Below are 18,569 nucleotides of genomic sequence, written 5' to 3' on the forward strand. Positions count from 1 at the left end.
ATAGAGCACTTGCCTGAGATACTACGGACAACGAATTTATCCGGCTCAGTGGACAGAGCCAATGGTTTTTCCCAGTTCTCCCATTACTTACATATATAACAAAAAACAAAGCATCTGCTACATGTATCTTGTTTGTGTGGAAGTGTATATAAAAGTTTCTTTGATATTAATTAATAGCAGGAGTAGTTATGTAACTGAAATGGACAAATATTGTTCAGTATGTGAATTCAAATACTGACTTTTCTTATCATGGCTACCATATTAAAATACAATAGAAACCTTGGGATAAATCACAAATATTAGTGGCATGGTTAATTCTGTGATTATCTAAGACCATGATTGACCATGTTCTAGTATACAATACTGATATTTTCTCAGAAATCATAAGGCATCCATCACACAACTGTCAACCATACACCAGTCATTGTATTCAGAACCTCGGATATAAGTGGGATCTGGTTATATAGTGTGAATATGCGTGCCAGATAAAGATGACAATGACTGCACGTATGTAGAAGCCATACCACACACGTCTTGCTTGGCCTGATGTACAAGTTTACATTACATGCATTCATGCAGAGGGCTGGAATGTAGCCCTGTGGTAGAGTGCTTGTCCTAGGGGTGACGGGTCATAGAATAAATCATTCTTGGTGGACCTGCCACTCATCAGGACGATACATCCTTCCCTGAGATGCTTGGTTGGTTGGTTGGTTGGTTGGTTTTGTTTAATGACACCACTAGTTAAACATTGTTTTGTTTAACGACACTGATTTATTAATCATTGGCTATTGGATATCAAACATTTAGTAATTCTGACAAAGCTTTTTTATTGAGAGGAAACAAAAAAGAAGAACGAAATGTTTTATTTAATGACGCACTCAACACATTTTATTTACGGTTATATGGCGTCAGACATATGGTTAAGGACCACACACATGTTGAGAGAGAAACCTGCTGTCGCCACTTCATGGGCTACTCTTTTCAATTAGCAGCAAGGGTTCTTTTATATGCACCATCCCACAGACAGGGCAATACATACCACAGCCTTTGATATACCAGTTGTGGTGCACTGGCTGGAACGAGAAATAGCCTAATGGGCCCACCGACTGGGATCAATCCCAGACCAACCGTGCATCGAGCGAGCGCTTTACCACTGGGCTACATCCCACCCCAAGAGAGGAAACATGCCACATTTTTTAATTAGTAGCAAGGGATCTTTTATATGCACCATTCCACAGACAGGATAGTACATACCATGTCGTGGTGCACTGGCTGGATCACAGGAGTGTAGCGTGGTTTGGACCTGGTAAGGGCGGGGATTAAATATGACTTAGCAGACAGGGTGTGGGGGGAGTGAGTCGAATATGACCCTAACAGACCCTTTTGAGTACAATTTTTCTGGACACCTATATCAATAGCCTAATATTGCACTGCCAAAAAACAAATGTTTTAGCCTTATTGGGAGTTGGGGGGTGGGTTTCACCCAAACCCAATGGACCACACATCCTTCGCCCTTACTTCGTCGTTAGCCTGCAGGAGACAAGGCACCATAGGATACTCCTATCAAACAGCAGCAAGGGATCTTTTCTGTGCACTTTACGCAAACAATTTTTAAAAAAATGGACATATCATCTACTTTAAAGGTAGATGTAGTGCCATCATTCTGCAGCTTTCTGAAGCTTCACTATAAATCTATCACTGTCAAAAAAAATTTTTTTTTAAAGTTGAGACTCACCACATGAACAGCAGATGAAGCACCTGGTGTGGTAGAGATTGCCCATCGCCTGACACGCTTCAATGGCTCCCGTTACCTTCTCGCTACACGTGAAGCACTGACCTGAAACACAACAAAACGCAAATCAGCAAAACACGAGGTCATCCATCATCTCTGAGGCATGAAGACAAACACGACTCTTTCATTTACTAATAATAGTGGACCACTGATTCATTTTCTATAACGCACTCTGTCACTCACTTCAGTATGTATTATGATTTGTATCTTATCTTGGATCAATGAATGTCAACGTTTTTCATTTACTGATTTAGTTTATCAAGTGATCCAAGGATATTTATACCCAGAGAAGAAAGGGCCTTTGACAGGGACATCTAAAAAACTTTGCTGGGTCTTAAAAACTACTGGGGTTATTGTCAGGTTTTCATAAAAAAAAACAAAAACAATGAAAGAACAGTTATCGGGTGGCTCTGAAGTATGCCATTCCCGAAAGTCCAAAGGATTTTCATGTTTATACCTGTATTACTCATGAATATGGTTTATTCCAACAGTTGTTGCAAATATGATTTCTTTTGCCCCTTTGTACATAAGCACTGTGCATAATTATAAAGATACTTCACAGATATTTTGTTAATGAAGTTAGGGCATGTACATGTATGTATATAATGATGTGTTTAGTAATTCACACACACACACACACACACACACACACACACAAACACAGACAAACATACACACATAATTACTGTCTATAGAACCCAACAGTGTTTTAATGCCACTGATCTGTACATCAGAATTTGAGTTTCATAAGAATGTTTTACAAAGGCATCCTAATGAACTGTCAGGATGCTTGGCAAGTTATGACAGCGTGACCTACCACAAACAGAAGCATTTACCATACCTGTTGTATAGGCTTTAGAAAGATTGTATCCTAATGAATTATCAAGATGTTTGGCAAGTCATAACAGCAATCATGAGTGATCACAAACAAAAGCGTTTAATTCTAATGAATTGTCCGGATCCTTGGCAAGTCACATCAGTATGATTCACCACAAACAGAAGCATTTACCATACCTGTGTTTTATACTTTGCAAGTCATAATAGCATTAGTGATTACAAACAGAAGCGTTTGCATTCATGTAGCTGTGTTTTATATGTTTTAGAAAGACATCTATAATTAATTGTCAGGATGCTTGGCAAGTCTCAACAGTATGATTGACCACAAACAGAAGTGTTTACCATACCCCTGTGTTTTATATAAGTATATTTTAGAAAGACAACCATAATTAATTGTCAGGATGCTTGGCAAGTCTCAACAGTATGATTGACCACAAACAGAAGTGTTTACCATAACCCTGTGTTTTATACAAGTATGTTTTAGAAAGACATCCATAATTAATTGTCAGGATGCTTGGCAAGTCTCAACAATATGATTGACCACAAACAGAAGAAATGACCACACTTGTCTTTAGATTAGAATTCAGTCTCCTGCTTGAGGAGTGCTGGACAAATCTGTAGGTAATATTATTAGCTTATACACAACTTAGAACTAGATGTGAAGAAACTGTTTCAAACAAGGAACTATACAGTACGTTTTCGCACAAAATATCAGACTTCAAAAAATATTTATACAACTTCTGTTATTTAAAAACTATCAGGGCTCACCCCAACCATTGTCAAATTAAACAATTGCGAAATATTATTCAAAGATGCTACAACCAAATAGTATTTGACTACTAAAATTCTGTTACAATTATTATTAGCCACTTTTCAGGAATATTGAAACCAATATTCTACATACAATACATCTGAAAAGTGGCTAAAACAAAAAAATTACTTCTAGTATGCCCCTTTAACTAGAATACAAGAAAATCTTCCGAACAAGCCATTAAATTAGTAGCATTACTAGTACTATTAGTTGTCGTATCAATTTAGATATACAGATTTAATACTACACAAAATTAAACCAACACCGATACTGAATGAATGGGTCATCAATAGGCCCGATATAATATGTGAGCCATCACCCGTGTGCGACCACATGTCATGAGCTAGTGTCTACACATTTTTATCTATATCCCACAATATACTTCATGTCCGACATACACGAAAACCTGTCACACAAGCAGAGATTCTTTACAAATTAATGAGGATCTACACCGACAATGGGACGACAATGCCGGGCGTAAGTTTCACAGCGGTACCCCAACTCTCACGGTAGGTGGTGGGCACGAAAGATTAACCCCCAAACGACAGGGGGCGAAAGAACGGAAAATGATCCACTGGTAATCTGACACGGCTCGTAACACCCGGCATAATGGTGAGGTGCAACGTCTTAGGGAATCAGTCATCTGAAGAGCATTATGTTTGCGAGGAGCCTTGACGAAGTGACTACAACACCCGACTGATGAGGTGGAGCTCCTTCAATGACATGGGAAAATCAACTCGTGTTGCAAATTCCATCTTTGATAAAAGTCAAAGCACAAATGTTACAGGATGTTTCTGGTTGTTGTTGTTTTTTTGCATATAAAAAACATCACTGTCAGCAAAATTTTGAATGATGAAGTTGTTTTATTGCTGTTGGTTTATTTAGGGTGGGGATTCTTTTCTTTTTTCTTTTCTTTTTTGAAGTCATGACAACCAATTCATTGACTCATATGACATATTGAGATTGTTTTCAATAGAGTCACAGCAAGTATTATTCACTGGTTTTTTAAGTGATGACAATTCAATGAGAGAATTGTTTTAATAAAGTCATGTCGATGATTACTCAATGTGCTCTAGTGGTGTCTAAAGTCACAGTACATAAATTATTGTTAGCCCAGTGGTAAAGCCCTCGCCTGATGTGCAGTCAGGCTACAATCTATCTCTATCGATAGGCCTATTGGGGCATTTCTTGTTCCAGCCAGTATACCACAATTGGTATATCAAAGGCTGGGGTATGTGGTATGGGGCACATAAAAGATCCCTTGCTACTAATGGAAAAAATATAAAGGGTTTTTTCTCTAATACTATACGTCAAAAAAAAAAACCCCAAAAAACTGTTTGACATCCAATAGCCATGATTAATAAATCAATGTGCTCTAGTGGTGTCATTAAACAAAATAAACCAACTTTTACTGGATGTTTTGGTGAGGGTTTTTTGTTGTTGTTATTTTAACTTGATTTTCATTAGTATAATTAGTGTATAATTAATGGGAACTTTTCCAGCAGTTGCCCCTATACAAGAGCTCTACATATCTGCCATCCCATGGTATAAAACCACATTGTATATTATCCATAATGATCTAACTGGCCTCGGTGGCCTCGGTGGCGTCGTGGTAGGCCATCGGTCTACAGACTGGTAGGTACTGGGTTCGGATCCCAGTCGAGGCATGGGATTTTTAATCCAGATACCAACTCCAAACCCTGAGTGAGTGCTCCGCAAGGCTCAGTGGGTAGGTGTAAACCACTTGCACCAACCAGTGATCCATAACTGGTTCAACAAAGGCCATGGTTTGTGCTATCCTGCCTGTGGGAAGCGCAAATAAAAGATCCCTTGCTGCTAATCGGAAGAGTAGCCCATGTAGTGGCAACAGCGGGTTTCCTCTCAAAATCTGTGTGGTCCTTAACCATATGTCTGACGCCATATAACCATAAATAAAATGTGTTGAGTGCGTCGTTAAATAAAACATTTCTTTTTTTCTTTCCATAATGATCTAAGTACACACGTTTGATTGTACATAATGCCATAATTACGAATCAGGGAACATTTTCTTTTCCAAATTTTGATTAGTGACCATACTTTTAATCAATTTAACAACTGATTAACAACTACTTTTAACATTTTATAACTATGTACCGATCTGTAAAAATTGCATAGCAAATCACAACGTGACACTGAACAGAACACTGAACAGAACGTTCTCTGCCAGTACACATTATGTACAAGTAGGAAAAATGAGTTCATGTTTAATTTGAATCTACTCGAGTGTAAACAAAACAACGGCAGGCAGGAATTACCGAGTCTATTTTTGACTATGCTCTTCCCGACAGGACCATGTGCTGCAGTGCCTGGAGATAGTGCTATAATGTTTACTGACTTGGCTTCAACCCACTAGGCTAAATCACCTTGGCCTAAATTTAGAATGTAAACCATTTTAAACAACAAAAAGCAAGAACATTCACATCTGAGGGAATGCCAATATTAGACCTAGAAGCTGTGTATTAATATTTAACAAATACATGTCTTACAAGAGGGTTTTTTATGTCCAAATCTAGTGTATCTTGGCTGACTTGCTTTCAGTCAAAGCCACTTGGGAAGGTGCAATAACAAAACACTATTTATAAAACTCTATTTAGGTATTTTAGATGGCTAAAAACAACAACAAATAAATAAATAAATAAATAAATAAAATAAATAAAAACAATTAAAAATAAATAAATAAAAATTAATTAATTATATAGCAAGCATTTTGAGAATACTGCTAAAGCAATACATTCCCCCTATGTGACCCAACAATTTTTCGTATATCTTAAATTCATGAGCCAAACCTCTGTGAAAAGTGGGTAACACAAACATTCAGTTTAATATCTCTTGAATGGCCTTCTGAAAAGAGTCAGGAAAACAAATTTTCATATCTCCTAACTTTAAGGGCCACAACTTCTTCAAAAATGTGTAAATGGCCACGAAAGTCAAACATGATCTGTGGCTAACTGTACATGATAAAGCTTCAAACAAAATTTCAGCTCAATATATCAAGGCATTCTAAAAAAATATCCAGAAAACTATGTGGGACAGACAGACGGACAGACAGTGATTCAACTTATAGTCTCCTCTGGTTGGACCAGTAGGGGACTAATACATACATACAGTGAAACCCCTCAAAACATGATCCCTTGTAAACTGGAATTCCCTCAATTATGTTAATACTTGGTATTTTTCAGTCATTTTTTAAAATATTAGTATAGAACATAAGCTCTCTAAACCAGAACCCTGTTTAAGGAGGGTTTTACTATATATAAATAAGTAACATACCCCCTACCCCACCCCTATCCTGAAAAAACCCAACCACACACAAAACCCTCAATTAAAGGGACAGACCCTAGTTTTCTTAAACACTAAAGCATATTTTTCATCTAGACCCTAGTTTCAACTCGTAAAATCATAATGCAAAGTTATTTAGATTTTAATCCAACATGATCCAAAATAACCATCAAGTAGTAACTTTCATACATTTGATGCCTTCCACTCTTCTACTTCCTTATAATGGATCATTACTGAAATGGCAACCAAAATAAACCGGCCATTTTTTGTTTAGGATATACATTGATAAATAATTCAATTGTTTCTCAATGTTTGCCTGTGTGTGACATGCTGACGCCTGTTAAGACCAGCGTGGAGTTGGCCAGTTCTTTAAAGTGAGTGCCAAATCAAAGCCACACAACTAGCGAATATGCACATGATTTAGTCGGGCACTACAACTATGGCAAACATGTGCTGGACAGGCCAACAAAAAGCAAGCATACTTCAAAAAGGTTAATGTAGGGCAGGGTCACACAACGGAAATACCACAGTGCAACAAAACTTACAGCATTTTGGTGATATTTTCTATAAGTTCAAAGCAACAAGTGTAAGTATTTTGTAGGTACATTTTATTAAAAAAAAATTAAAAAAGAGAAAGAAAAAGAAGAAAGAAGAGGCATTGGTTTTTTTTATAAACAATCTGCTTGTTATTAACATGCATTAAATAATGACAGAAAATACCGATAGTACCCACATGTACATACAGGTATATGTTACCTACACTGTAGGTGGAGGCGCAGGATTTAGCTCCGTCTGTAAAGCACTTACCCAAGGTGCTTGGATCATAAGATCGAATCTCCTCAGCAGACCTACTTGGTTTCCCCACATCCCAAGCAGTCCACATCTGGTATATCATAGGTCATGGTATGTGCTGTCATGTATATTTGAAAATGCATATAAAGGATCACTTGCTGGTAAAGAAAAATGTTGCAGACCATATGTCTAAATCACCAAATGTCTGACATCCAATAGTCAATAATTAATCAATCAGTGTGCTCTAGTGGTATTATTAAACAATTTTTTTTTTAACTTTAGTACATACAGGTGTTTTATTTTTATCATTTAACAAGTTACATGTACATTTGTAACATTTTGTTCGACACCCAATGTATTTTTGTGCTGGGGTGTCGCTGAATATAATTATTTGTTTAATTTTAAATTTTTGTTGTTGTTGTTGTTGTTGTTGTTGTTGTTGTTGTTGGCCTGAGTTAGTCTAACAGAGTCAACAAAGGAAGGAAGGAAATGTTTTATTTAACGACGCACTCAACACATTTTATTTATTGTTATATGGCGTCAGACATATGGTTATAGTACAGCTGATGATATCTCTCATATCATAAGAATTGTGCAAATTATGACTAAAGCATGAAATTCCTACCAGTGTTAGTACATGCCATAAGCTTCATTTTCAGATCGGGAGGTAAGGCAGATTTGACCTCTGAGGACCGTGAGAGGTCAATGACCTCAAAGTATCAGAATATTGATGTTTGGCGTCATTGCTTAATGGTAAACATGTTTATGATGTACAAACCATGCATTTGTGTTACAATAAAAGTGTCTACATATTCCACAGAGCGTTGGTAATTATTTACAGGTGTCTAACTTTGACCTCTGAAGACAATGAGAGGTCAATTACCTCAAAATATCAAATATTGATGCCAATGAATGCAAACTGTGGTGGCTGGTACTAACACAATTGTTGTTCTTGTGTTGCAGGATCCCTGCCTGATGGCGAAGCGAAGATACAAGCATCCCAGACCTGATCGTCACTATGGCAAAGCGTCATATCCTCATAGACCCAGCACAACCTTCTACATCCAAGCAATCAAGACCACCCCCAAGAACTAACTTGGAGCTTTATATTCTTTGCAAAGCAGAGACAGATGAACCTTTGCAGTGCCCACTAAGATCTACCATGAAACCAAGTGGTGTTGGCTATGCACCATTGACAGAAGACCTCGTCCAGTTCAAGGAACTTCGCCACATGCCAATGGAACTCAACGTGAACAGACTGGATGATGGCGATGGCGTAGAAGCTACTTTGAGGAGACACAGTGCTCAGTGGCACAAGAAATGTCATTTAAAACTTTAACAAAAAAATGTTTGCCCAGCAGAGCAGAGCAGAATCAGCTTCAGGACAACAATCTAGTACCAGTACTCCAACCCTGCGCACACGATCAGCAGCTGCCCACAGGCTTCCACAGTCAACTGAGCCTATCTGTTTCTTCTGCAATAAGCCAGCTGGCACTGCAGACTTGCACCAAGCAGCTACAATGGAAATTGACAAGAACGTTCGGAGATGTGCCACTGAATTGGGGGACAGTGAACTGCTGGCCAAGCTGTCTGCAGGAGACATGGTTGCCATCGAGGCAAAATACCATCGCAACTGTCTCCGTGCATTATACAACAAAATCAGACCAGCCGCACTCAAGGACGAGGATGAGGATCGTCTGCATGGCATAGCCTTTGCTGAGCTGGTGGTATTCATGGAGGACATGCATGCAGATGAAGACAATGCCCCTGTATTTAAACTCTCAGACCTGGCTAACCTCTACAAGACGAGACTGGAGCAGCTGGGTGCCACGGTAACCAACAGAATACACACAACCAGACTGAAGGACAGACTTCTTTCTGTGCTTCCTGATCTGAGAGCCCATTCTCTGGGCCGAGACACACTTCTCTTGTTTGAGAAAGATATAGGTCCCGCCCTGATGAAGGCCTGTGATCATGACAGTGATGCCATGCACCTAGTAAGGGCAGCACAGTTAGTCCGTAGAGAAATGTTTGAGACCAGGTTTACCTTTGACGGTGCATTCCAAGCTGATTCCCAGAAAGATTCTGTGACACCATCCCTCCTTGCTCTGGTGAACATGATCCTCGATGGGGCGAACGTCAATCACCAGACTCAGTTGGCCAACACAAGCACCACAACTGCTGCTCTTACACTATCGCAGCTACTGGTGTTCAACAGTGTTAAGCATGCACGCAGCGTGGAGTCGACCTCAGTGCGAGAGAAACCCCATTCCCACTCTACTTGATCCTCAAGATTCACGCTGTGACCAGGAGCAGAGGTCTGATTGACACACTGTTCAGCCTAGGGATGTGTGTGTCATATGATAGATTACTACAGCTCACAGTAGACATTGCCAATGGTGTCTGCCAGCGCTTCAACATGGAAGAAGTTGTTTGCCCACCCAAGCTGCGCCAGGTACTGTTCACAACTGGGGCTGTCGAAAATATTGACCATAACCCTAGCTCTGCGACGGCCAAGGATTCTTTTCATGGCACTGGTATCTCCCTAATGCAACATCCATCACACACGAATGGCGGACTCGACCGTGGTGTATTGGTGCTTGGGCAAGACATCTCTACCGCCAAGTCGGTAACACCTCTGCCATCAGTGTACACAAGTGTGCCATCTGCTGCCATGAAGACGCAGAACTTTACTGCACCGGCTGTACAACGTCCTGCAAGACCTCCCGACCTCCTGGCTGCTGAAGCTGCCGTACAAGAAGAGTATGGGTGGCTGAGGACAGTGACGACAGCTCTACAGAAGCAATCCATAGATGAATGGGTGTCATGGTCTGCCTACCATGCCGATGTCCAGCAAGCAGTGATCCCACCTGCCACGATCAATGCACTGTTGCCTCTGTTTGTAGACAGCGCACACTCGGTGGCAATGATAAGACATTCCATGGCCATTGTCAAGGCAGCAATTCAGCACGTGAACCCTGGACAAGTACCTGTACTTGCTGCTGATCAGCCACTCTTCGCCCTTGCCAAGGAAATACAGTGGACCTGGCCAGCCACACATGGAGAGGATCACTTTGTGATCATGTTCGGCAGTCTGCATATCGAGATGGGTGTGTTGAAGGTAAGTTCCATGATATACAGTAACAGCCAGTGCTGTACCTATGAGATACCAGTACATGGGTAGTAACAGCAACAATGTTTCACCAATGTTCTGTGCATGTGCATCTAGCAACTGAAATAGTAGGCTTAGTGTGTCAGTCAGAGGCTAGTGTCGTACAATCTGAACATCATTTAGATAATTTGCGTTTTGTTTCAGCTGCTGGGAGACTGGCTGGAGGACAGCGGTTGGACGAACGCCCTGGTACAGGCCAACATTGCCAGCTCTGGGACAGCAGATTCCTTCATTCGAGCCAGCCATGTTACCAAGACCCGCCATGCACACCAAGTCACAGCTGCAACCCTCCACACACTACTCAAGCAGGCATACAGTAAAGACTGCACACCGGATGATGGCAACACCACTCAGCCCAATAATAAGGTCTTTGAGGAGTGGTGCACACAGCGAGCAAAGGCCAGTGTGCACTTTGACCACTGGAGGTTCTCTTGCTGGTGTACATCCGATCACTTCGTGAAGGGAACTTTGAGCTCTATGTGCAATCCCTGACACAGATCATGCCCTGGATGTTCGCCTTAGATCACTCACTATTCCAGGTGGCTTTCTGTACACATCCGTGATATGATGAACCTCACTGACAAACACCCAGATGTCCTGGCAGAATTCAAGTCTGGGAAGTTTGTGGTACACAAGACCAGCAACAAGTTCTCTGCCATGTCAATTGACCAATGTCATGAACAGAACAACGCTGTGGTCAAAAGGTCTGGTGGAGCTATTGGACTGACAGGAAACCCTGGGCCACTCAGACCCTGGATAGTGGCAGGGCCAGAAATAGCCAAGATCACTACAGGGTTTGAAGAGCAGGCGATAAGAGGACATGGCGGTGCTCACGACATTGGGCATCTTCACCATGACCAGAAACCTGGAGTACAAGCAGCCTTTATGAAGGATGTCAGAGCACTTATAGCAGTGTTTCAAGAGATGGGGAATCCCTTCCTAGAGAACACTCAAGATCTACTGGTCCTTGACACCAGAGACATCATGGAAACCCCAGTGGCAGAAACTGTGAGGAAGATCGAGTCCCTTGGTGAGGAGCAATACACAAAGTTTGTTGAAGAAAGACTGGAACTATGCACGAAGCTAGTTACAGACACACTGCCCAAGAACAAGTTGCCACTCTTCAGTCGGTCACAGATCAAAATGCAGTCAAAGCAGCAGATGCAACTCGCCGCAGTGAAGAGTGACTGTAGTCTTTTCTCGAGGCTGTATATTGCATGTCAATCACGTGATGGGGATCTTGACCAGTTCTTCTTCCACGAGAACCAGGCAGCCCCACCTGCATTATCAACAGGAGGAAAACTGCGCCTTGCAGTCAAAGCAGATCTACTACACTGCCTGAAATCTGACCAAACCGAAACCACAAGCGCACCTGTGGTTGATGCTACAATCCTTGACGGAGCAGCTATTGTTCAAATGCTCAATCCTGTAGCAGCAAAGACCTTTCAAGAGTATGTGAACATAGTTTTTGCACCTTACATCTCCACTCAACTGGAAAAGGTCCACAGACTGGACCTCTACCTGACAGCCTGAAAGGCATGACCAGACAGAAGAGGGGCAAGGGCGTCAGAAAAGAGTGGCTCCCTCTACCGTCATGCCTAAGAACTGGAAGGACTTCCTTCGTGTTGATCAAAACAAGACTGAGCTCTTTGGTTTCCTGTCACGAGAGGCCATTCGTCTTCCAATAGCTGATGGCAAGGAAATGTATGCAACATGTGGAACTGAGGTCCTGTGCTCTCCTGCCGAGTCCGACTTGACCAGCCTCGCCCCATGTTCACACGAGGAGGCGGACACTCGCATGCTTCTACATGTGGCAGATGCTGTGCAGAAGGGGATGAGGAAGGTGGCCATACACACTGTGGATACTGATGTTGTGGTACTGGCTATGGCTTCTTTCAATAACATCAATCCTGACGAGCTGTGGATAGCTCTTCGTACTGGATCCAGCTTCCGGTACATAGCTGTTCACCAACTGGCTGCCGCCATGAACACAAGACAATGTGCTACTCTCCCCATCTTCCATGGCCTCACAGGGTGCGACACTGTGTCTTCATTTGCTGGCAGAGGGAAGAAGACTGCCTGGGAGATTTGGAAAGTGTTCCCAGAGGTGACTGATGCCTTTGAAGAACTCTTACGCATGCCAAGTGATGTCAGTGAGGAGTCAATGTCACTGCTGAAGCGCTTCATTGTGCTGATGTATGACCGCACCAGCGACATCATGGAAGTGAACGATGCTAGGAAACAGCTCTTCGCACACAAGTCTAGGGCTCTAGATAACATTCCCCCAACGCAGGCAGCACTCCAGCAGCACATCAAGTGTGCATCTCTCCAGGCCAACTGCTGGAACCAAACTCTGGTCCTGAATCCTGAGTTACCAAGCCCATCTGACTGGGGCTGGACAAAGGAGACCTCTGGATGGCAGCCTCTTTGGACGACACTGCCAGAGGCATCAAAATCTTGCCACGAACTGATCCACTGCAACTGTAGGAAGGGATGTACCGGCCGCTGCAAGTGCACCAAGGCTGTACTCAAGTGCACTGCATTATGTGCATGTTCGGGAGACTGTTAGGTGCAATCAGACACCTTGACATTTATGCGTCTATATGGTTAATGCGTCTGTATTACATGTACCAGTATGTACTATACATGTGTCTGAGGTCACTGACCTCACTGTACTTTAACCTTATAGCCTTTGTTCAGTGCACATTAAAAATTAAAATTAAAGTGCAGCAGATAATCATAACATACCTTTCTAATGATTCCCAAAACAGACAAACTGCACCAGAATCGTGAAAAAATGTCAATTTCAATGTAATTGAGGTTATTGACCTCTCACGGTCCTCAGAGGTCAAATCTGACTTACCTCCCGATCTTAAAATGAACCTTATGGTATGTACTAACACTGGTAAAAATTTCATGCTTTAATCATAATTTGCACAATTATTATGATTATCCGCTGCACTATTAAGGACCACACAGATATTGAGAGATGAAACCCGCTGTTGCCACTTTATGGGATACTCTTTCTGTTTAGCAACAAGGGATCTTTTATATGCACCATCCCACAGACAGCGTAGTACATACCACAACCTTTGATATACCAGTCGTGGTGCACTGGCTGGAACGAGAAATAGCCCAATGGGCCCACTGATGAGGATCGATGCCAGACCAACCGACCGCTTTACCACTGGGCTACGTTTCGCTCCAAGTCAACAAAGAGACACCCCCCCCCCCCCCCCTACACACACACACACAGACAAACACAAACACCCACACCCACACACAAACACACCCACACACATCTTTAGCTATTTGTACACATACATGAACTGGTTACAGCATACATATCCATGTACATGTACATTGTGGGTGCTAATACAGTAATTGTATTAATGCACATACAATTACCAGGTAAACCTGAAAAAGCGTGTAGGATTAGGTAATCAGAGATTTATGAACTACACGCAGGTACAAAGAGGCCAGCACTTGGAATATATTTGGCTATAACCTACAGGTACATGTTATGTAATGGATTGACAGGCATAAAACACAAACACACAAAACAGGGTCTGGTGTTGGGGTACAAATCAGGGCCTGGTATTGGTGATTTGGGGGTATGTGGTGTGAGTGTGTATGTGAGTGAGTGTGTGAGTGTGTGTGTGTGTGTGTGTGTGTGTGTGTGTGTGTGTGTGTGTGTGTGTGTGTGTGTGTGTGAGCGAGTGAGTGAGCAAGCGCGTGTGTGTGTGTGTTAAAGGTGGAAGTGGAAGTGGATTAAAGACAAGACTATTAGGTGATTTGGGGCTATGTGGTGTGTGAGTGTGTGTGTGTGTGTGTGTGTGTGTGTGTGTGTGAGTGAGTGAGTGAGTGAGTGAGTGAGTGAGTGAGTGAGTGAGTGAGTGAGCGAGCGTGCGCACGCATGTGCGAGTGTGTGTGTGTGTTAAAGGTGGAAGTGGATTAAAGCCGCAAACCCTAATTCCATCCAACAAAAATAAATTATAATTTGGTTAATCTACAAACCTGTAACACACTTAGATCACGTTTTTATCAAATGGAGTGAAAAAGCAGGTTTTATATCGATAAATACCATGGAAATCCCCATGTCCCAATTGCTTAAAATAATTTTGAAAGTTAGTATTCTGATGTCACCGGTAGATGTCGCTCGAAGCACAACAATGCCTATGTCACGACAAATTTCACAGACTTGGGGTGTGTTCCTTTCACCTCTCCTGGACATGTTCTGTCCTGGTTGTATCCCCTCTCCAGATATCGTAAGACTTAGCAAAATTATTGGTTTTAAGGGTTTGTAACGTTTTGTATTGAGACACTTACTTGTCTGAACTTTATTGTTACTGAAAATGTTCACGAACTGTGAAGAAATATCTCACAAATGAACAACAAGCAAACGACAACAAATCGGATGTTGATTGCGCGAACCGTGCACGAAAAAACAAACCGAACCAAAATGATAACGGTCACGTGGTATACCAACGTCTGTGACGTTTACACAGGAAGATTCCCTCTAAAAATAGATTGGACCTCACTTGCTTAACGGTTTTTTCTCAAGTGCGCGCGGCATTTTAAGAAATACTGTTGTATGTGCTGCCTGATCTGTCTAATTACACAAAAAACATCCAACGTGCTATTCAGTAAAGCAATCTACATGGCGGTTCTACCCTCATTAGGCCGGGGGGGGGGAAATTACTTGTTTCCTATTACATGCTGGAAAAATATAGGGTAGGTAGGTAGGAAAATAATTTTATTTATGGATATTAAATAAAGGTGTTGACTACCGGTATCCAAAATAACCTCTGCATGTATAGAAATGTATTATGCAAACCAACAATACCATTCATCACAGTGTTTTCCCTAGAAATGAAGTAAGCCATGGTAAAGTGACGTGTTGGGGGCATATTTTATGTGCAGTTTAAATATAAGGTTTTTTTTTCCCCATTATACAATTTTCAAAAGGACAAAAACCGTATGGCCATTTTATTTTCTATATCTATTTCATAACTTAATTAAAAAAAGGAAAGATGTGGTACTATCCACATAGGTGTGTTTAAAGGCTTCTTTTTACATGGGCAACTTATACATTTATAAAAGGCAAGGCATTTTGATTTTGAGGGCAACATGATGCTAACCTATCTGTGGGAGAGTACATACAAAAGACCCCTTGCAGTTTAATAATAGGCAGGTTTACTCTCATACTAACACTTAACTTCTGTACTGGTCCAGGACAGACTTGGTTGAACCTTAATTGGATAGAAACCAGTAAATACGTTATAACAATTTCTTTTAATGAAAACTGACAAAAAGGGTTCTAACTTCTATATTTATCTGTCCAACAATAACATTTAAAAAAGAATTTATGAATATTATCTTTCCTAGTGTATCTAAGAAATGGTAGACTTACCAATTTTATAATTTGCAATGTTAGTTTTATTCTGTATGCATCGAGTATTAAAGTACACACTTGGTTTGAAGCAATCAATTGGTCCAATGAATAGAAATGCAGTGCAAATGCTCAGCATGCTCAAACGAATGTTGAAAAGTAAAGTTTGTTTTATTTAACGATGCCACAAGAGCACATTGATTTTTATCTTTAATATCATCGGCTATTGGACGTCAAACACAAGGTCATTCTGACACTGTTTTTAGAGGAAAACGCGAAGTTCCCAGTGACCACTTACAAAAAATAACGAAACGCATCGAGATCTTACTGACATATTTAATCATTTGATTTGGCAGTAAACTCCATCAGTATCGGTAAACATTCCTTCCCCTAGTTTATCAGGAGGTCACTAAATTTCTACAAGGCCAGTTTGTCGCTGGAGTAAATTATTAAATATAGTTATTATTATTATTATTATTAATTGGAACACCTCGCTACGCTAGATGTAGAGTTAAATCGGAAAAGATCGCATATATTCGTGAAAACAATTTTCCGACTCTTCGCCCGATATCTCATGAAAGTTATCGAACTTCAATTTGAAGGGAAGTAACTCCATCAATCAATTGTTAGAAGAAAACATTTCATGGCTAACGGGTCGCCAATAAAACTAAATCTGCGACAGTAAAACCACCGATATACGTCCGCAAATCGGAAAACACAGTAGGGTTATACCCTAAATTTGGATGACCAGAAACACTTTGGATGTACAAAAATGGATAATCTAAACAATAAAATTTCAAGTTATATATAAGATTTCAATTATCAGAAATGGCTCTAATAGTGGAAAATATGTTTTTAAAAAATATGTTTTAAAAAACAAGAGTTTGTCACTTTAATACACCATATAGCTCAGCTGTAGTCTAAAATTTGTTAGGTACTGTTAATATTTCATTGGAAAATCTTTTCATGTACATTACATAATATTAAAAACAATGGCCTCTTACAACAGGGTGGCTATATAAGGCAGGTTAGCACCAAATACGAGTTACATGATATGGAAGACTTTTACATGTACATGTGTAAAGTTAAAATATCTTTTGTTTAACAACACCACTGGAGCACATTGATTTATTGATTATCAGCTATAATATTGGATGTCAATTGTGGTCATTCTTTCCAATACTACTATTAACAAGGGACTTTTTGATATGCACCATCCCACAGACAGGATAGCACCTAGCACCAGCTAGAACGAGAAATAGCCCAATGGGCCCACCGGCTGGCACTGATCCCAGTATTATGTGTTTGTAAGTCGGCCTCTTAAAACAAATGGACTAGTTACTTAGGTTGTCTAGATCTCCAGACAGGTGATCATTTAAGCTTTATCCAAATGCAAATTTTACAGAGACCACACACTTCTTTAGCAGCCTTATTTGGAGAAACTACTTTAATAGCCTTATTCGGAGAAAAGTAGCTCCCTACTGAATCATACCAACAGCACTTCCAGTCTGACTCCGATAGAAGAAGAAGCGGTAAAGGCATAGCACCTACATGTTGACATTCCTGGAGCATTGCACATCATTCTGTGTGTGTCTGACTACCGGTTATACAGCTGGAGGGAAAATCTTTTCACGCCATCTGCCCAGCCAGCCAGGCAAATTTTTTTTTATCCAAAACAACATGGGCACCATTGAATGATGGATACATGTATATCCAGTGTAAGCAAACCATCTCTTCTGCACATACAAGTTCTACATTTGTATATAGAGCAACTAGGTCGGCTCAATGCTCAAATCAAAAGAATAGCATTTTCAAATGCATAATGATACATACATATTAAGGAAAGGAAGAAAGGAAATGTTTTATTTAAGGACACACTCAACACATTTTATTTACGGTTATATGGCATCAGACATATGGTTAAGGACCACACAGATATTGAGAGAGAAAACCTGCTGTCGCCACTCCATGGGCAACTCTTGTCAATTAGCAGCAAACGATTTTTTTATATGCACCATCCCATAGACAGGATAGTACATACCATGGCCTTTGTTACACCAGTTGTGGAGCACTGGCTGGAACGAGAAATAGCCCAATGGGTCCACCAACGTGGACTGACCGCGCATCAAGCGTGCGCTTTACCACTGGGCTACAGAGACTGATCCTTTATGCATACTGCTAAGTACTCACAAACTACACAATACATGTATGAACAAAGGTTGAATACAGCAATTTAAATTATATATTTGGTAATTAACAGATCTGCTTTTTGGGGGTGGGAAAGGGGTTCAACGGGATATCCTCACTTAATGTTAACTGCAGAAAAGCATTGTAAAAAATAATACTTTTATTTTGTAACATTTGTATGTGTATTGATTTATATAGAATACTGTCAAAATAACCCACTATAGGGTTTCTGCCAGAGAGTATGAAGGGTAAATTTATGTACCCTTAA

At 40.7% G+C, this 18,569-nt stretch overlaps 1 protein-coding gene across 2 annotated transcripts in view; it reads right to left on the minus strand.

The window, feature by feature from the left end:
* The window catches only part of LOC121388140 (Wilms tumor protein 1-interacting protein homolog), an 84,684-nt gene that overhangs the window by 50,179 nt on the left and 15,936 nt on the right, over positions 1–18,569 (minus strand). For both annotated transcript variants that reach the window (XM_041519374.1, XM_041519375.1), the window contains exon 2: positions 1,736–1,837. In XM_041519374.1, the coding sequence (XP_041375308.1) occupies positions 1,736–1,837 (102 nt within the window). The remainder of the gene's footprint in view (positions 1–1,735; positions 1,838–18,569) is intronic.

The sequence above is a fragment of the Gigantopelta aegis genome, chromosome 14 (genome assembly GCF_016097555.1).
Source record: "Gigantopelta aegis isolate Gae_Host chromosome 14, Gae_host_genome, whole genome shotgun sequence".
NCBI classification, from domain to species: Eukaryota; Metazoa; Mollusca; class Gastropoda; order Neomphalida; family Peltospiridae; genus Gigantopelta; species Gigantopelta aegis.